Here is a 20,309-nt window from a genome sequence, read left to right on the forward strand (position 1 = left end):
CACTGATGACAAATGCTCCAGTCAAAATGTGGCGCTTTTGTTTTGAACTATGAACTTTGGCGGGGTCAGGTAACAAAAGGTTATCACGGGGCAAAGTTCAAGTATCACATGACGGATCCAAGATGGAAGAAGTGGACAACATTATTATCCACACTCTCCGAGAAATCGGCTGGTAGGTACCGTTCTCTGTTACTCTGTGGAACAAAAATATTTAAGGAAATGCCGACACTTGTAAACAATGTAGAAAATTCCCTATATGAGGTTATTTGTTGCGCAATTATGGTCTTTCAGATGGTTACATTTTTGTGGGAGGGGGCGGATGTCTGAGGTCATCAGCGGAAAAGGGGGGGAACTAAAATCACAGTACTAGTACTTCGACTTTTACTTGAGTTTTGCAGCTTGTTGTTGATTCTTGGATGTAACGATTCTGTTTACAGAATGCTAAGAATAAGATTTCTGTATTATTGGCATCAATTCAGCTATAAAAAGTATAATGGCACAGAAGTCAAGAATATCCTTTTTTGGTTGAAACTAACTTTAGCCAAAAATGCCAGTAATGCTCTTGTGCAAAGATATCGATAAAGATGCCCTCACAATTAATGATTTGTTAAAGGCATCCAGAGCATTTTATGTGGCTTGAAAATTGGAAATATTGTAGTTGCTGTAATCTTCATGAAATTGTCATTTAATGCCACTGTTAACCACATTTGCGCGAAGATTACATGATACAAGCGCTCAAAAGCCACGCGAAAATAAGCTACACAATGATCCCTTTAGTTTCACGCGCCTAGTGTAATTAGACTGAAACAGAACTCAAAACGGTTTTTTTGGTCGGTAATGGACCGTTCCCGTCGAACACCATCTAGAACCCCCTGTTCTATTTGGAACACCTCCGTAAAAAAACATCGCTAGTGGGACAGAAATGACATGCATGGTATGTATACATGTATATATATATATATCTGGGACAGCCGGTTCCTCACTGCATTGGCTACATGAATACCCAGGAAAAAAACGAAATGAAAAAGAAAACATCTCAGGCACTCAAGGGGACGGAGTTTACATAACACACTGCCAACTACTACCAAGTCCGTTTCTCATGTACTTGTGCGTTATTCTGGTGTTCGACTGGAACGGTCCATTCTCCGCAAGTTCCGGCGACGGGACATCACGTTCCAACAAGTCGGAAAATTTTTTTAAAAAATCGCGGCGCTGATAGTGCTTGGATTTTCTATCAGTGCTCAACACACAACGGCATTGCATCTTTGCTCCTTGAATGTCAATATGTAATGGTATAGTGTTATTGAAACTTACTGTGTAGAAATGGCAAAAAAAACTGAGTTTTTTAATTTGAGTTTGAAGCCACATAAAGTGCTCTGGGTGCCTTTAAGAAAACATAGAAATACATGTGTGCCAAATTTGGTGCTTTAAAAAAAATGATGCTATATTTCAACTGCAGTCAAATAGTGGGCCTGTATACAAGCACCTCCTTGATACAAGTGACCACCTCTACATAAGGACCACCTGGACAATGTGACCACTTTTTGGTGCCACCTTAGATGATTTTTCTCATTGACACAAGCATTAAATAAAGAATCTGTCTGTAGTGATCACCTGTTCACACAGACCCGATTTTAGAGACCGGGCCTGAGTGGGCAGTTTTACTATACTAGTAATGTTTGTTTGCTGTAATCATATTAGATATTGAATGAAGAGGTGTTTATCTATTTCGTTTTTTTTTTACAGTGGGTTGGACGATGATGTCCAGAGCCTGAAACACTTCAGTACTGAGAACATTGTAGAAGCGACAGTGAAGTGCCTACGAGTGATCGGTGATGGAGTCAACATCTCCCCAGCCCTTCCCCCCGGCATGTCCGCCAGGTACAGGGTCGGCACACAGCTCGCTACGTCATGTCAGGTGAGACATGTTTGTTTGTTCCTTCGTTCCTTCAGACCCTTGTGGCACATAGTTGTCTCCAACCAGACCCAATAGATTGCAAAGACCGTATCCAACTGGAAGAAGGAGCTTATAGTGCAATCTAAGGTCTGGAACAAGTCGGTCTGAACAAAGGCTATTAACATCTAATTGTTACCTAATCAAACTGTGCTTCTGTAAGTGAGTTTATTACTCTCTGTCCGCACGGGCGTGCGGCGCCATGCCGGGCTGACACCTCCAGGCCGCGACTGAGAGGCCGTTCACTTGGGCAGAGCTGTACCGCGAAAATTAAACTTCCCAGGAAAAATAAACTAAATGTTGCCAACAGAAAAGACTTGGTCTCTTTTTCAAAATCAATCTGTTACGAAGATCGCTACCAAAACTGCTTCAATCGTCACAAAATGCGATCAATTTTGACCAGTTACGTCGGAACTGTAAGGGCAATTCCCGCCATGTGGTCACGTGGAATCTTGCAGTTAATCTCAAGTAATAGTGGCTTGAACCCGAAACAGTAAACATTGTCTACGAATGTTTTTGTAAGAACGGTTTTCCATGATGCCACAAACATCGCCGATGGGTGAAAGCAACTGCTATTGTGAGAGCTTTTTACTAGGCTCAACCAAGGCGCGAACCTCCCACTGGGACGTGCGCGGGTGACTGGGCTTGGTCATAAAAAGATTCGTACCCCGGACATTCGTACGGCTGTTAGCATTACAACGAGGAGGGGCAGCGGCACCTTTATTGAATAGAAATGCTCCGCCCTGTTTGAGTTGTAGCAGACCTTGGGTTGGCTATGAAAACTCCTTCTGCCTGTTGGATACGGTCTTTGCCAACCCGTAGGTCTGCTTGGAGACTAGCACATAGGGCAGCAAGATTTCTTGCTGTCTCAGTAGCAGGGTATATTTTCACAGGGAGGGTTTGCTAGCCCTCCGATCCTCCTTTAAAATGCTTGAGGCACCACCTTGAACACAGGACCCCCATTTTACGTCCCTTCTGAAAGATGGGTGCAGCCCCAACCGAGATGTCCTAGGCCAGGATTGAACCGGTGTCTCCCAGTTGGCAACTAATTGAAACCAGGAAATCAACCGTAAGGCTGCTACCAGTTGAGCTATAGGGACATGCCTCAGCTAAAACAAGGACATTTATTTGTTCCATAGACTGTCCATCACAATTAGCAGTTCAGCCAATCATAGCATGGCAATTAGCTGTTCACTAATGAGAGAGTGGCTGCATGTCTGTCAAATCAAGGAGGTCAAATATTTGCATTTCATGTTTTTGTTTTTCATTTTTACATTTCGACAGCAGTATATTGGCTATGGGATTGGTCTACTCTACGCAGGGATCCAGGGGCGGCAGTTTGAACCCTGCTTGGGCATGGTAGAAGGGGTTGCATTTGTAATTTCAGATGGGGACATAAAGCTGGCAGTCCAGTGTACAAGGGAGCTTCAGGTGTTAGCCTCATATATCAAACCTGTACACGTAACAGAACCCAACAATCTTATATTATTGAGAGTGGGTGTGATGTCCTGAACAAAACAGAACAGGGGTGACATGTGTGTACTTGGCTGAATACTGAGCTGTAGCGAAGCAGAAATGCAGCTACTTACTACTACTAGCCAGAAGAAAAAGAGGATGACTGTTTTACCTTACCTTCTATTCATTTAGGATTAGGAACCGATTTAGAAACAGATTTCTAGGTTGACACTTACTGTTATCTCAATCATATTAAGTTTATGTTGATTTTGACTTAAGCTTTGCCAGTGGACTAGCCCCCTGCTGCAGTGATTGCACCACAGTGTGGCCCCAGGGCTATGAAACGGAGATGGGCACCGCCCTATACATCAATTATGGTGTGGGAGGATTTTAACTTTAACTAACTTTTGATTTTATGATACATTTTGAACCCCCTCAGGAGCTGGGGTTCAGAGGGGACATTGGGTACCAAACCTTCCTGTATTCCAACGAGGCCGACATTAGGAGAGTCCTCATGTTCCTCATGGAGAAGATGCCTAAAGAGACCGCCGAAGCTGCCTCAGAACCCATGGGTAAGAAACTGTAGTGTGTAGGATACTGGGACAGTCTTATAATATCTAAATCTTCTATCTATTGGCTGCCGTTGGCTATGTTTGTTGTGCATGGGACTTGATTTAGAAAAAAAAGATCAATTTTTGTACAGAGGTTGTTTTTCGAATATTCAGTTTTTGGTCAGAAGTAATTTAGGAATGGTCCATTTTTGCACTGACTTTGAATCTGGCCAATTTTGCATGGGATGGGAATGGGAGTAAAATATCCTGCATTTGCTCACCAACGTTTGCTTTCTAGTGTAGCATACATACACACAGCCAGATACAGCAGTAACCTCAGTGTTTTCTAAATTGGCGAAATAGACTCAGGGTATAGAAACATTTCAAATTGTTTCAGGAAAATGTTTTACATTGTGCAATGCATCAATCCTTTTCCTACATGTGTTGAGTCTGCTGTTTTTCTAAACAGGGAAGTCCGCCATGTTGAAGCGTAGCATAGCGGCAGAGTTAGACAAACAGATGAAGTCGGCGTGGACGCCATCGTACTGTAAACAAGACGGTCTGTGCTGGAGGGGGACCAAACCACGGCAGTGGCACAGGGAGGTACGTCCTGTTGTCATTCAGAAAACTTTACCTCGGTTCAAACACCAAAATCAAATCCAATACTATACTATACTTAAGGCTCTGCACCTTAGGTATAGTCAGAAATCTCAGTTAAAACATGGTTCACTGCTGGTTCATAACTTTGGACTTCTACAGCTGGGAAGATGATCCCAGAAACTGAAGTTATCTAGCAGGCCCCGCCCCTAAGGTATTGCCAAAAAGAAATTGAATGAAGTAAGAAGTTTCCTCTTAGGGATTAGAATTATATTACTTCTTACTGAGATGTAATAGGTATAAATGTAGCAAAATATGTATAACTAATAGACCGATCCTGACTACTGTCCATCACAATTAGCTTTTCAACCAATGATAGAATGGCAATCTGCAGTTTGACTAATGATCATGAGAGAGTGAAGGAGGTGGTCAGGGCAATGGGATCGGTCTATTAGGTGTATCATCATACTTAGAGTTGTTAACTCTTTGTAAGGTGTAGCTCCTTTTAGGTGTCACTATCTGAGGTACATGTTTGTATTAAAATTTTTAAACAGGGTCTGAGTGGAGTCAAGAGGTTTCATTCCTGTCCTGTCCGCTCACCTGAAGGAGTTGGTGATGTCACAAAAAAGACTCCAAAAGGTACTATTAAGGATAGCCGAACTGCACAAAAATATAAAGACTTCATATATTTTATATACATGTAGATATAAATAATAAAATTGTGACATCTATGCATGTACATATAAGCTACTCTTTGCCGGCTTGATGTCACTATCTGAACTGACAAATGCAATCCCTTACAACATGTCCAAACTAGGGCCAACCCTAGAATTGAAACCTGCCGATGGGTTCATGGAATTTGATTCATGTGGTGAAGAGGTGGCAGTGCATTTAAAGAACTGTTAGACATTCCGCATAATCCAGACTAATGCATGTGGAAGAGATTGTCTTAATGTAGCCTTTATCATTGACTAATTGTGAGAAATATTGTTTTTCCAGAGTTCAAGAGGTACTATGACAAGCACCTGCAGCCCCTGACGTCCCAGCCCCCTCAGGGTTCACAGGTGGTTCCATCTGTCCTGGAGGCTAACGAGCTGTCAGTCACCGCCCAGCAGGAGTGGGAAACTGAGTGGAACCAGCACGGCCTACCCTCAAGACTGTCACAGGAGGTACGTACCGTAAATTCACTTATCTTCACAGTACTCAAATTTCTCGGCACAATGAAGATCAAGAGTTTGCTAAATAGCAGCCTCAAATAAAGTCAGTAGTTGTAATCCTTTGACTTGAAAAGTTATTGATTTTAGACCTCCTTGCTTAAAAGAAGAAATTTTAAAGTAACCACCAAGAGACATTATCACAAACCAGATGGCATCAACTAATCAGGAGCCTCTTTTGAGATTTGATTATGAGGCTGTGATATCATTGGTCAGCCAAAAAAGTGTATGGTTATTGGATGCAGTACTGATGTCACAATATTCTACAAGCAACGTACATACATGATTCTTCCTCTCCAGGATTATAAAGCAAGGAAGAGACAGAGGTTGGAAAAGAGAATATCAGACCAGCTACGACAGGCTATCCAGCTGGAGACCAGCAAGGCTACCGCTGGCAGGGATCTTCTACAGGTCTGTACTAGAAGGGGCGTCACTTTGTTTGCTTGAGGGACTATGTTGGTGTATTTTCTGCACCTAAGCTGTTTTCACACCTTTGTTAAAGCCTGTTTCTGAGTTGTTATTTTGTATTTTGACATTGATAAGTAGTTTAACTTTTGCAGTGAAAATGTATTTTTTCATTTTCTTTAAATAAGTTCTATTCTAAAGAAACTTTGGTACCTGATACTAGTAATTCAAGACAAGATAAATAAGCCATGCAACTAGCAATAAGAGAGCTATGGGATTGTAAACTATGTTCTTTTGAATTTAGAATTGCTTTTCAATATAAAATTGAACAAAAAATCCACATATACATGTATATGTATAATGTTGTATGTTTCTTTTATAATGTCACTTTTAGGACAGAGCATACATGTCCATGCTGCTCAAATGGAACATATTGTTGTATCTGACATTGTCTCTTTATCCCATAGATGCTGAGCTCTTTCACTGACAGGGGTGTAGGAAAGGGCGTGACCAAAGGGTCAAGGTTCACTCATACTGAGAAGCTCCAGTTTGCTCAGGTAAGAACCAGTGATGAGCTCACATAATGTATACAATCATGTAGTCACTAACATTCAGGCTCATGAGGGCTACCCCCTTGCAACATTACACTGAAGTACACATATTTATTTGGAGGTCTCTAAATTCTTTATTCTTTATTAAAAATTGCAACAAGACAATACATAGCAGGCAGCCAAGCTGATGTTGCGGACCACTTAACATTACAATTACATTGAAGTACAACAATAAAATACTAGAGACGATTCAGTATACAATTCAAAGTAATACATTTAAGTGCACATTTTAAAGGTGTCTCAGCTGGAAGAAAATCTTTTCATTGTTTCAATATACGTATGCAGTGCCCCAGACAGTTGTTTGTTAATCTCAAAGTTGTGGGCAGCTGACCCCTGGAGTAAAAGAGATGTAGTGGGGCTTTGCTGTACAAGACGTTCGACAGTGGAAGAGAGGGTGTTCTGCGAGTCAGTATATAGGGGGCAGTGCAGCAAGTAGTGCTGTGGGGTTTCAGTGGAGTCTAAATGCTGACTGTTGGACAAAATTCTTCATTTGCAGAGAAGTGAACTCCAATAAACTCCAATTTGTCTGTTCTTATAATGTGTATCGTTCTGTTTCTGTTCCTATGGATTGATAGTGTTAATATATTTGTTACGTTTTACTTAACTTGGCCAGGATTGAAGACAAGCTTAATCTGGAACCAATTCTCCATCCTGGATAGATGATTTTATAAAAGATGAATGAAATCTGTGTCAATATGGTTCATGTGGTGTATAGAACCGAAGAAGATGTTGCATCATGTCCAGGAATCACAAGCAGTTAAAGATATCTTGTTGATTTGATTGTCTTTTTGTTGCGGTCCTTTAGGACGAAGAAACAGCAGCCCAAATGATGGGAGAGGGACCAAGAGTGGACACAGAAGAGGTATGCTGTTTGTCCCATTTACGGCATTCTCTTGCTGCAATTTTGTACCATTCTACTAGGTGGCATGACTGCATTGCTTATGTTATCCCCTGACTCCTTGCAGGAGATGCAGAGGAAGAGAGAGGAGGAGGTGGAGCAGCTGCGGGGACAGCTGGAGGAGGTCACAGGTCAGCTGCAGTCGCTGGATGTGGAGATGAAGAAGTTTACAGCTGGGATACAGCAGGTGATTCACATGAAGACTCTGTGCTTTCAGCTTATACTTCAGGGCTCAAAATACGATAGCACAATCAATATCAAAGGGGAGCGTCCGTACCCCCTGTAGCATCATTTTAGGTCTATTGCAAAATGCTCCACAATTTCTACCAACATGAATTTACTCTTAAATAACAGCACTGTAGTATGTAATTAGCCTAATTAACGTGTTACATGACTTGTGAAAAGTGCTGATGCATAATCAAACTATATGGCACTTATAGATGGAAGAAAAGGTGAATACAGAGGTTCGAGGGAGGAGCGACAAGGAGGAGGCTTACAAGGTCAAGAAGAGGACGTTAGACCTTCTTCCGGATGCTGAGAACAACATCACAAAATTACAGGTAATTTTCAACTTTTAGTGCAGTGATGATGTCCAATTCTGAACAGTCTGATTCTAGATTCCCTAGTTGCAGTTTTGTTCCATGCTGCTAGGGGACATGACTGCATTGCTACATATTCCATCTGCAATAAAAGTTTAACACCAAGGAAGACAAGGACTTTCTCCAACTTTTGTTGTCATAATATGAGCATTTTGAGTTGCTTCATATTCTAAATGGTACATGTGATCTTTTTTATTTTCTTTTTCAAATCATAAGGAAAATTAAGTTGGAATCTGTTCACCAAGAAATGAAATTGGATTGTACTAAGATGATATGTTGTTTTCCAGGGGGTGGTAGATGGCAGTTCTCAGAGACTTGTGAACCTGGCCCAGCAGTGGGAGAAACACAGGGTTCCCCTCATCCAGCAGTACAGGGAACTCAAGGAACTTAACGCTAACAGAGAGGTACACTGTCTTCTTTATGATAAACTGTAGATCTTGTTATACTCACGGTGGTTTTATTTCCGTGGTTTTGATGGTAGATCTCCTCCATGCGGATGCTGTCTGAAACGTCTGACTGTTTCAAAATTTTATCCAGTTGCTTGAGTAACTATTTTTGGCGTATCTTGCTACTTTGATGTCTAACCTTCATCAATAAATCTACAGTGTATTACCAATAAATTATATTGGGTTAAAAAAGACTCCTACCCTTTCAAGTTCTGAATTGGGTCTGTACATGGTACAAGGGTTGGGTAAATTTTACTATTTTTGATGAAGATTCAATGCAAAAGTTTTCATCAGTGGTTTAAAATTTTTTAGGAAGGTACAATACTTATAATCCCCACCTCTAAGAATTTGTCAGTGTAAAACTTAAGTTTTTAAGATCCTTCCCACACCTTTCAATGTATAGGGCAGTGCCTCTCTCCATTTCTATAACTTCTTGTGCTGTACAGTAATGTTCAATCACTGATGAAGCTTTTAAGATGAAGCTTTATGCTTGTGAACCAATGTTCTTGTCCTTCCTTACATCCAGTCTCAGTCGGAGAAGAAACTAGAAGAGATCAAGAGTCTGAGGGAGAAGATGAAGGAGGTTGCAGACGAGGCCAGGGGCAAAGACGATGTTTACAAACAGCTGGTTAGTACGAACGGTTGATGAAAAACTTTCTTCTGCATAGCTGTAGTTCAAAAAGTGTTAGTTAAAAGAAGTTACAATCCTTTCCTATGCATACATTTCCCTATAGTATGTATATTTTGTAAGTGCTGAGTATTGGGGCATAATGTCCTATTTTTAATGTCTTCTGCATGACCCAGCCGGGGTTCGAACCCGCAACCTCCAAAGCCCAAATGTAAAATTTGTTTTCAATATGTGCCATGTTCCATTTGTGTTAAGTTCCATAGACAACTTCATCCAGATGGCGAGTGAATGTTGTTTGATTTTTCTTTAAAAAATGCAAACCATATCAAAGATCTTTGCTGAATTATTCACTACTATATGACACATACATGTCTTCCACATTGTGATTATGCCTTTGTGATGAAGTAGTCTTGACATACAGTTTCTTGATCTCCCATGTTATGTGTACTTGGTGTGTCTGTAGGCATCTGAATATGAGAGGATGACTAAGGATGTAAACAGAGGTGCCTACACCAAGAGGATCATGGAGATAGTGGGGAACATCAAGAAACAAAAGGAAGAGATTGACAAGGTGGGACAGTTTTTTTTAACGAACAGTTTTTATTCTAAAAATCTGTGATGTTACCTAAATGTAATTCTCCTTCTTTCTTATGCCCACCAGATCTTGTATGTATGAAATGTTTTTGATTTTATTTCACACGTGTGGTACCTTTCTCTCACCATTTTGATGTGAAATTTTTGTGTAAAATGTGATTGTGGGTTGTTGATTCCCAGATTCTGATAGACACGAGGGATGTTCAGAAGGAAATCAACCAACTCACAGGCAAGCTGGACAGGACTTTTGCTGTCACCGATGAACTTATTTTTAGGGTAAGTCAACTGTTTCAATTTGTTTTTTTTAGTACCAGGAGTAGTGAAACCGTTGATAGCAGCCCTTTATTTTATGGACAGGAATACTGTATTCATGGGGATTGATAAGCCTGAAAATAGCTTTAAAGGTGGCAAGATGGTCTTGTGGGTAGGATTGATGACTTAAAATCTGAAGGTTCTAGGTCCAAATCCCTAGCAAGTTCCAAATGTTGTGCCCTCGAGAAAGGCACTTAACACCTATTTCCTCACCTAACTCAGGTGTAAATGAGTATCTAGCTTCAGTTAAGGTCGTCCTCTTGGATAGAACATAAAACTAGAAACCATGTATATGAAGAGAGCCACACTGTTGGTGTCGTTATGCCTATATAGGGGTTTACCAGTTTTGTAAAACACCCCCCCCCCCCAAAAGTACATCATGCCCATTGTCAAACACATAACAAAATGCTATTTATGCTGTAACAATATATCCAGACACTGATTGCTTCATTGTACACATGGTTCAGTGTGTGGTTTTTATCATTTTGTAAAAATTGCAGGATGCCAAGAAAGATGAGGCTGTGAGGAAAGCCTACAAGTCTTTAGCAGCTCTACATGAGGTAAGGTATTCTTTTTCCCTTTAAAGTATGAACTTAGGACCTTTTTGATACCTTACTTTATTCTTGTTGATTTCTAAGAAGACCAAGACAGTGCTTTTGTATGGTTGCAGAAAACAATCCATTTGAAGATCACTTTGATTTTACTGAATTTTCAGAACTGTGAGCAGTTGATCAAGACAGTTGAGGAGACGGGAGGGATCCTGAGAGAGATCAGGGATCTGGAGGATCAGGTGTGTAGATTAGATAAGACAGAAGATGACATTAACATTGAGAATGGATGTATAACATTATGCATGTATTGCAAGGTTGCTTGAAAAGGTACCAAACGTTTTTAGTTATCAAATACTGGATACTGCTATTACTACTATGCATGTGTCCCTCTTCTATTTTCTTTTGGGCAGTGGACTTATCCATAGACTTATAGTATCTTTTATTGCCCGTGTCTTTCATTGTCTTGTTAAATATTTTATTTCCCATACTGTACAAGTGGCTCCGAAAATATAAGTTGTATGTAACTTGAGTCCGCCTTCACTTTGTCTTGTCTTGTCCCTTTTGTATGTTTCATGTTTTGTGAATGATAAAATATTTGAAGAATGGGAAAATAACCTATTAGCAACCACCAAAAAAGTGGTCACATTGGCCAGGTGTAGAGGTGGTCATTTGTACCGGTTTGATTGTGTTGTTACCATGTATTGCAATAGTATAATTATGTAGAAATGTGTAAAAATATTCACAAACATTTTTTATTGTTTTTGTTTTATCAGATTGAAACTGAAGGGGCCAAGAAGACCACACAGAACCTGGACAGGATCCAGGGGGATTTCAAACAGATGAAACAAGAAAATTCCAGCATCATGGCTAAACTTAAGGGCAAATAACAATCCTAGCTACAACATAGCTATTAACACACTCTATGTGATATGATTCAGATACATGTATGTGGACTGTCAGTATTTCTGTCAAATCTAGCAACTGATGATGACAACAGCATCTGCAATTTAATTTCTTTGATAAGATCATAATTTTTGTTCTCTGCATTAGATGAAATGCACACAAGCAAAGTTAGCATGGCACAAGGCAATGCATGTGTGCAAACCTATGTGTATTGAGTAACTTTGAATTCACGTTATGCAAACCCTCATTTCAGGTACCCAAAAAAAAGCTTAAACTAGAAAATATCAATTACAAGTACTCATTTTTCCAGGGATGTTATAGAATTGCCAACAGACAAGAAAGTTGATCTTTGGAAAAATGAATATTCGAATGTTACAAGAATTATGCAATCAAGTTATTTGATTAAAAGAAAAAGAACAATACTAATTTTGTTTTTTTTAGATACCGTAATTTCCCATTGACAGTGTTATTTGGTTATGAGTTAGCTATGTATGTTTGAAAATGTTGGCCAGTACAGATATAACATTACTGTATTATCGACATCATTAGATAGAAATTGGACTGAACATCATGATCAGCAAAATGTAGTTTCAATATTGCTTAGCTTTCTATGTTATTAGATATATTCTGATCGCAAGCTTATAGCCATTTGCATTGGGATGCTAAGGAAATATCTGTAGAATTGTATGCCAAGAAGATCGCATAAATTGTGTACTACCATACGTTGTTTACCTTGGCCTTGGGTCTGGCTTGTATAACATGATTCCAGCTATCATTTTAAAATCTGTGAACATTTGACTTTTATTGTCATTACACAAATCAAACAGCAGATAAGTTGTAGGCCATCAGATGAAATGCTTTTCTGTCTAAAATAAAAAGATATAATGTTAACCAGAAAAAAACAGTACTATCTGCACCAAATATATGGATAACAAATAAATGAGGTAATGTGTACATTTCTGACAGTGCCAAGAGAAGTTGCCACTTCTAATGTAATAGTTTCAATTGTTTGCTACAAATAAATCACAACTACCGATTCTTGCTAATTCGTGTAAGTGTACTTTTTACCACTGCTCATTGAGAAGTTCATGCTATAAGCTTTAATACCATCTTGGGCTTATTCTAGATACTGTACCAAATCATATAAAATTGCTCAGATACTTTATTCTATTCTTTTCGTCAAAAGAAAATAGATTACAAAGCCTATTTGGTTCTGTTTCAATACAGCTTCTTTGTTATGGGCAATTGTCCTGAAAGCTAGATTCCAGAGAAAAAGGGAGGTTTTCGTGGTGGTTTAAATTTGCGGTTGATACATTTCTGTAGTACAGTCTGTAGTAATACATTGGAAACATATATTCACAGTGGAGAGGTCACTGAAAAACCTGTGAAAATAAAACCTCAATAAAGTTTCAAGATCTTCGGTACAACACTGTATTGGTCAGTCTACAGAAACACGGTTTCCACAGTGAACCCTTTACCGCGAACTTAAAACCACAGAGAAAAGTGTTTCCATTATGTGACTGTAGCGCTACTAAATTGTTTCAAGAATGAACTTAAAACCACCACGAACAATCCATTTTCGCTCTACCTCGGAATTAAATCCCTGAGAACATTTCTGCGTTTACAGTAATCCTGAAGAATAAATTTCATAAAAGGTACATTTAGTATAAAAGAACTAGATTTTTGTTTTAATCGAAGACCATCGGGCATCTTAAAAAAGATATCTGGAATGTATTCAGATACCCTGTCATAGTTGAGTAAGAAACCACTATTTTTCAACTACTTTGTCGCAGTTCCCATAAGATGTGGTTCTATAAGAGCCATCTTCAGCGGTGCATTGAACTTCTGATAGTCGACTTGTGAGAACCCGGCGGTGTCGAGGTGGTTCCAGAGTTCAGACCTGACGGTACATCCGTCGGCCAGGTATGGCCAGACTATGTCCACCCAGTTCTGAAAGGTGTACACCCAGGTACCCGGGGTCCCACGCACGTGCTCCATGTAGTAAAACTTCCCTCCCTGCAGTTGGAATGGAGAAAGTTGGAAGTTAGTACAATCCTTTGAAAGTGAAAAGTGATCTCAAACACGTTTAGCTCCTCAGTAGCTAAGCTCACTTGAACACATTATAATGAATGTGTTCAAGTAAAAATAAACAGAGCTGTAGTTTGCAAAGCTAGACCATGTAAAGATATTATGTACTTTTTGGCAAATGATATATTTTCATATCTTTGAAATCATGATATCTTGTCTTTTCACCCGTACATGACAATCTTTCTTTTAGCGTTCCTTGTTTCTTTCTTTCCCTAAAAACTTGACCCAGAAGCACCGCCCCTCCCCCCAAAAAACACTTGTTATGTCACTGATTGTGCCTGAGAAATTAGAACAACGTAAAATAGGTTATGATAATGTCAGTTGCTTTTTAATTGTTTCCATACTCACTGGTTTTAGAACCCTCTTGATTTCGGACAGGACCTTCGGCTGGTCAGCCACGGAGCACATGACCAGTGTACACACCACAGCGTCCACCGAGTGATCAGCCACGTCCGCCATGTTTTCTCCGGGCGCTATCACGAACTGCTGCAGTTTTACCTCCCCAAACTCCTCCGCGTTCTTCATCAAATACTTGTCGAACTCCGGGTTTGGATCCACGGCGATGACTGAAGTCCCGGGCGGGTAGAACTTGAAGTTTGCCCCGGCACCGACCCCGATCTCCAACACGGTGAGGTTCCCTGCCACCGAGGCCGGATGGGTCTTCAAGTCTTCGAACAGTTTCTCCTTAAATGGGGACATCTTCTTGTTGTAGGACTTCGCTATACGAGACAGAACATATGCATAAACCTTCCTGTATATCAGAAGAAGCATGGTCCTGCCTTGTTGAGTCAGGAGAGCGGTAACTAAAATCCCAACGAACGTAAGAATCCACCAGACCACCGCCATGTTGTTACGCTTTTCCAAGAGTTCACGAAAGGTCGTTGACCTTTTCACTTTCACCTGCGTGAATATTGTGGCGCGGTTGGATTTCAGCTGCATGGAACCTCCTGGTTTCAGGTTGTGCTCGACTTCCGGATCAGGTTCAAACGGTCCGTTCTTTAGGTGACAGCAGGTGAGATCTAGATTCTTAGTAATCTGACAATGGGATGTCCCAGGAGCCAAACTGGTAGCCTCACAGTTGAGCTCCTGGTAGCCTGGAATCCATACCCTCGGTGCCTCCCCGATATCTCTACGGCACTGTGAGTGACCCTCACCCGCCCAGACAGCTTAGGCCGCTCGGGGTGTTGTTTACGGCCTTGGATTAATTAGTTCGGCAAGTAGGAAGGCAGCGTATGTAAGGTGTAGCGGAAGTAGGATGGCAGCCAGAGGTAGAAAGGCCATCAGAAACTGACTGGCCCGGTAAAACATCACTAAGCCGACCCTAGAGACTGGGACCAGGCTAAGCTCCTGGTTACCATCAGTTGCTAACTCCGGGGAAGGGCATATTGGTTGAAGCTGCACCCGTCTTTCGGATGGGACGTGAACGAGCCCGGGGCTCGAGGCAATGCACGTTACGTACACAAAGCACCTTCTTGGTCTTAGGATGTGTTCGTTTGTTCACCTTGTAGTGCTAGTGGCACATATGACAGCAAGTTACCTTGTTGTTTCAGTAGCAGGATATATTTTTACAGCCAATACAGGGAGGTGTTGCTATTAGGTCCAATGTGCTCTCTCAGACAGATTGATTTTCCTGTTATGAATATCAATAACTAAGGGCGGAATATTTGATCGGCATTGGAAAACATAGAATTTTGTTTGCCTTTCTCGCTCCCATTTTCTTATATGTCTTATATTACCAAAACTTACTCATAAGAAAATTGCTTTCATGCAAATGAAGTATACCGCATCTGTAATGACAATTTTCAATAGCAAACGGACCGGAAAAATGAAGAGAGGAAGTCGATACCAACATTCTGGCGTTGCCTCGCTACAATGTCAGACACAAACACTGGACCTAGCAGGCCGACTAGCACGTAGCGCACGTCATACATAACGCCAAGACTTCCCCATGCGTTGTACGCACTGAGTATTCTAGGGATTGTTGTGAATTTTTTGTGAGGAAAGTGTTTGCTATGACTAAAGGAATATTCTTGAGCTGCCAAGCAATGTAGTTTACAACCCTAAGTTATTTCAACAACTGACCTTGCAATTGGTAAATATTTAACATAGCCGGTCGTAGTGTACATAATGATGTGAGGAGAAACTTGACTAATGCCCCAGCGTTGTGTGAACTTTTCACCCCAATAGTACATGTTATGTTTTTTTAATGGTCTATTGCTAGGAATAAACCGAGTACATGTAATGTAATACTACACTAATCATGTGCGGTAGTGCACCAATGAAGAAATTTGATAGAACAATCGCTGCTCTAGTCCGTAGAGACGGTAAAGATGCCAGATAGTTAATTATTTCACTCCACTTTGATTACAGAAAGAAGCGGCATGGCATCTTTGCTCCGCCGCCTGGCCCGCCCGGCCGTCCTGATACCTGTAAGCGTTCCTGTCGGACTCTACACCTTCGCTAAACTCAACCCTGACGCAGCTACAGCCTACTACAAGCGTGGGTTCGCCTGGGCTTGTGCCAGAACCATGGAATCTAGTGAGAAAAAACTTAAAGAATTAAAGCAGGACGTGTTCGCCGATCTTAAGGAACAAGATGGGGCGTCTTTACAAGTTTTAGAGATCGGGGCTGGGAGTGGAGCCAACTTTTAATACTTTCCCCCGGGAACTTCCGTGATCGCCGTCGACCCCAACCCCCACTTTGACAAGTACCTGAAAGAAAATTCTGACGAGTATCCGAGTGTTAAGGTTCGGACATTTTTTTCTAGTGACTTGCAAACATCACACTTATTTTTTTCTGTAATTTTCATTCCATGACTTGAAAATTCAGTTCGTTGTTATGATTATTAAAAGGCAATCATAAACGTCCGCCGTAGAATTATGCGCTGTTTTTTTTTTTTTCCTAAATCTTCATCAGGTGACGAAGTTCGTTGTTGCGGGTGCAGAGGACATGGCTGACGTGGCGGAGGGATCTGTGGACGCTGTCGTGTGTACTTTGGTGCTGTGCTCCGTCCATGACGTCGATGCCGTTCTTGGAGAGGTCAAGAGAGTTCTCAAACCGGTAAATTTTCGTCCGAATGAATTGACATATATATTACGCGTAGAGGTTATTTAAAGTAGATAAAAACGACTTCAGTCCAAGGCGTTTAGATCCATGGAACGTAATTGATTGGGCATATACCATGCAAACTAGAATGGCAACATTTTCAGGAAAATGCAGGATATTCCCCTCCCATTACCTACACCTCAAATATAACATCCTTAGCATTGACTGTAAGGGTATTATGAAGTTTCTGCAGAAATTATGCAAACGAGGTCTGCATAAGCATAATTTATGGTCAGGTGTATTCACCTTTCCTAAAGATACCTACAACTCAAATATGACATCCGCAGCTTTTACGGTAAGCAAAATTCAAGTTTATGCACAAATTATGCAAACGAGGCCCTCATTAGCATAAGTCATGTCCAGGTATATTGACCTTTCCTAAAGGTACCTACATCTTAAAGATGACATCTGCAGCTTTTACGGTGAGGGAAATACAAGTTTATGCATAAATTATGCAAATGAGGTCCTCATTAGCATAATTCATGGCCAGGTGTGTTCACCTTTCCTAAAGGTACCTACATCTCAAAGATGACATCTGCAGCTTTTACGGTAAGGGAAATGCAAGTTTATGCATAAATTATGCAAATAAGGTCTTCATCAGCATAATTCATGGCCAGGTGTGTTCACCTTTCCTAAAGGTACCTACATCTCAAAGATGACATCTGCAGCTTTTACGGTAAGGGAAAAACAAGTTTCTGCATAAATTATGCAAATAAGGTCCTCATTAGCATAATTCATGTCCAGGTATATTGACCTTTCCTAAAGGTACATACATCTTAAAGATGACATCCGCAGCTTTTACGGTAAGGGAAATACAAGTTTATGCTTAAATTATGCAAATGAGGTCCTGATTAGCATAATTCATGGCCAGGTGTGTTTACCTTTCCTAAAGGTACCTACATCTCAAATATGACATCCGCAGCTTTTACGGAAAGGGAAATACAAGTTTATGCATAAATTATGCAAATGAGGTCCTCATTAGCATAATTCATGGCCAGGTGTGTTCACCTTTCCTAAAGGTACCTACATCTCAAAGATGACATCTGCAGCTTGTACGGTAAGGGAAATACAATTTTCTGCATAAATTATGCAAATAAGGTCCTCATTAGCATAATTCATTGTCAGGTGTATTCACCTTTCCTATAGGTACCTACATCTTAAATATAACATCCGAACCATGTAACATAAGGTACATATAACTTTCTGCAATACCATTAGTAGAGCTACCACCGCACATCTACTTGGTTTTTGGCAGAAGAAGAAGAAGAAGAAGAAGAAGAAAGAAGAAGAAGAACAGGCAAGCAAAAACAGTATATCCCCCTTCCCACTGGAAGGGGAATATAACTATGGAGTTAAGGACACGAGTGAAGTTGAATCAAGGAGTTCACATGACCTCCTTTGGCTGGGTGTAGGTATTTGCTTTAATTTATAAAAAAAATGGGGGGGGGGGAAACCACTCGGAATGCGTCCCCTTCCTCCGGCCCCTCCGTGAGAGGGGGAGGAACGGTCATCAATGGCCGGGAGCCCGATGCCCCAGGGGCATCACTCCCGGCCCGCTTCGCGCTCAGAAGGGGACGCTACCGCTCGTCATCGTGGCTTCTGCGTGCGTTCACGTTTCCGTGAGAATGCACGGGTCACATACTATAGAAATGATCCCTAAAAGTATGATCTTAATTGACGGTGGTTGTCAAATGAGATAGATACAAAATTCTTTACAGCTTTTGTTATGGTCTTATCGTGGCTAAACTTTTAAATATTACTTAAGCATGACCATGATTAATGATACATCATCATAAGATTGATAAGTTTGAATATTTATATTGATTATTCGTGAAAATTATTTTAGTTTATTGCTAAAACCAGTCCAGTAATTGAAGAATAGTACGTCGATTGACTAGTATGCATAGGTAAGTAGTTACGTTGCATCACGGGAAAGCGGGAAATTTAAGATGTCAAAGTAAACGTCATTGTTTTGCGCTTTCTGAGGAGGGCGTTTTTCCATAATCTCCTTGTAGACGTAGAGGAGCAGAATTGTAACGTTTTTCAAGTTCCGGAACCGGGAGCTTGAGAAACGTTACGATTTTGCGCCTCACTACATCTGCTTGGAGATTAGTTCTTCCGCACAACTGTTTATCAAACATTCGAGAAGCCCGTACAGTGGAGCAGTGCGTCGCAAAAAGCGGACTTTGAAAAGCCGTATAAACTTTATTTTTCAGTCATGGCGATCACACGTAATTTGACACTACATTTTAGGTATATGTTTAATATTTATATGCATTTCAACAAGTTTCTCAGCTGCCCCAAACCTAAACTGTTTAAAGGTGAGAAAAGAGCCATGTAAAGTCCATGATCCAAACTTTTACTGACGAAAAGAAAACTAGAACCCTGTTATAACCTCTCAAAACCCACTCATTGCAGTGTTGCACTGTCAGTATACTTTGGCTATACATTGTGTCGTGGCCATGTTGCCCTCAGGCAAGAACTTGCAAATAAAACCCTTTAATTAGATATCACGTGCTATTTCCTCAGGGCGGTAAGTTTTACTACCTGGAGCACGTGCGGCACCCGACCCTGGCCTGGGTACAGCACCTACAGGACCTTCTCACCCCGGTGTTCCGTGTGCTGTCGGACGGCTGTCGTCCCAACAGGGAGACCTGGAAACATGTGGACAAGGCCGGGTTCTCAGACGTTGAGTACAAGATAGAGGGGAACCTCAGGCCTAAGGTTATCATGCAGATTCTGTACGGCACGGCTACGAAATAAATATTCTATATCAATTGCAATATTGTAAATAAAATGCAATTGTAGTAAGAGTTTAGCGAGACAAACAGATCCTTTGAAAAAGATGGACTTTTTTTCATAATGAAGAAGCTCAAATAGGACTGAAAATGTTGGAACACCTTTGATTCAAAACAGACGAACAGTAGTAAATGATTGATTGACAAGTTTTAAAAGCTGACTATATAATTGTATGTCTGGTGCATATCAAAAAGCACGAGTTATGCAAATAATGGCATTCTTTTGTAGGCAGTAAGAAAATGATCATTCGGGAAGATTAATTTGAAGTCGCTGAACTCTTATTCTAAGTTCTTGATCGATTTTGTAGCCACTTAGTCAAAAGACTTGAGCCCCCCTCTCACTGGACCTGCGGCACGCTGGCGGCGTCGCTGAGTCCTAAACTGGATTTGTGTTACCCTTGCCGGACTTTATAATGGCAATATCATTCAAACCGTACAGACCAAAAAGACAACAAAACACACAAAGCTTCAAAGATTCGTTTTTTGTCGATGAAATTCGTTGAGTGCTCTGTCAATTCGATCGGCCGCAGCGACGCCGCCAGCCTGTGCCGCGGGTCCAGTGAGAGGGGGGGGGGGGCTTTGGTTCCGAAAGTAAAAAGT

The 20,309-nt window shown here is 40.9% G+C and overlaps 3 protein-coding genes and 1 non-coding gene across 4 annotated transcripts; 2 read left to right on the forward strand and 2 right to left on the reverse strand.

Annotated features, from left to right (window-relative positions):
* Positions 1–9: 9 nt before the first annotated feature.
* LOC136436484 (coiled-coil domain-containing protein 22 homolog) lies at positions 10–12,764 on the forward strand. Its single transcript, XM_066430486.1, has 18 exons — positions 10–172; positions 1,747–1,918; positions 3,849–3,981; positions 4,430–4,563; positions 5,112–5,196; positions 5,557–5,726; positions 6,072–6,182; positions 6,644–6,733; positions 7,593–7,649; positions 7,753–7,872; positions 8,126–8,245; positions 8,572–8,688; positions 9,257–9,358; positions 9,822–9,929; positions 10,133–10,228; positions 10,765–10,824; positions 10,980–11,054; positions 11,589–12,764. The coding sequence occupies exons 1-18, from the start codon at positions 123–125 to the stop codon at positions 11,700–11,702; spliced, it is 1,914 nt and encodes a 637-aa protein (XP_066286583.1). The 5' UTR covers positions 10–122; the 3' UTR covers positions 11,703–12,764.
* LOC136436488 (thiol S-methyltransferase TMT1A-like) lies at positions 11,554–14,891 on the reverse strand. The gene is made up of 2 exons (XM_066430491.1): positions 14,155–14,891; positions 11,554–13,734 (listed from the first exon to the last, which is right to left on the reverse strand). The coding sequence occupies exons 1-2, from the start codon at positions 14,743–14,745 to the stop codon at positions 13,498–13,500; spliced, it is 828 nt and encodes a 275-aa protein (XP_066286588.1). The 5' UTR covers positions 14,746–14,891; the 3' UTR covers positions 11,554–13,497.
* LOC136436489 (thiol S-methyltransferase TMT1A-like) lies at positions 14,711–20,307 on the forward strand. The gene is made up of 4 exons (XM_066430492.1): positions 14,711–14,818; positions 16,177–16,553; positions 16,723–16,866; positions 19,441–20,307. The coding sequence occupies exons 3-4, from the start codon at positions 16,756–16,758 to the stop codon at positions 19,672–19,674; spliced, it is 345 nt and encodes a 114-aa protein (XP_066286589.1). The 5' UTR covers positions 14,711–14,818; positions 16,177–16,553; positions 16,723–16,755; the 3' UTR covers positions 19,675–20,307.
* On the reverse strand, positions 18,364–18,583 carry LOC136437712 (small nucleolar RNA U3). Its single transcript, XR_010756277.1, has one exon. It is a non-coding gene; the product is annotated as a small nucleolar RNA U3 (small nucleolar RNA).
* Positions 20,308–20,309: the final 2 nt, after the last annotated feature.

This window comes from Branchiostoma lanceolatum, chromosome 6, assembly GCF_035083965.1.
Source record: "Branchiostoma lanceolatum isolate klBraLanc5 chromosome 6, klBraLanc5.hap2, whole genome shotgun sequence".
Taxonomy (NCBI): Eukaryota; Metazoa; Chordata; class Leptocardii; order Amphioxiformes; family Branchiostomatidae; genus Branchiostoma; species Branchiostoma lanceolatum.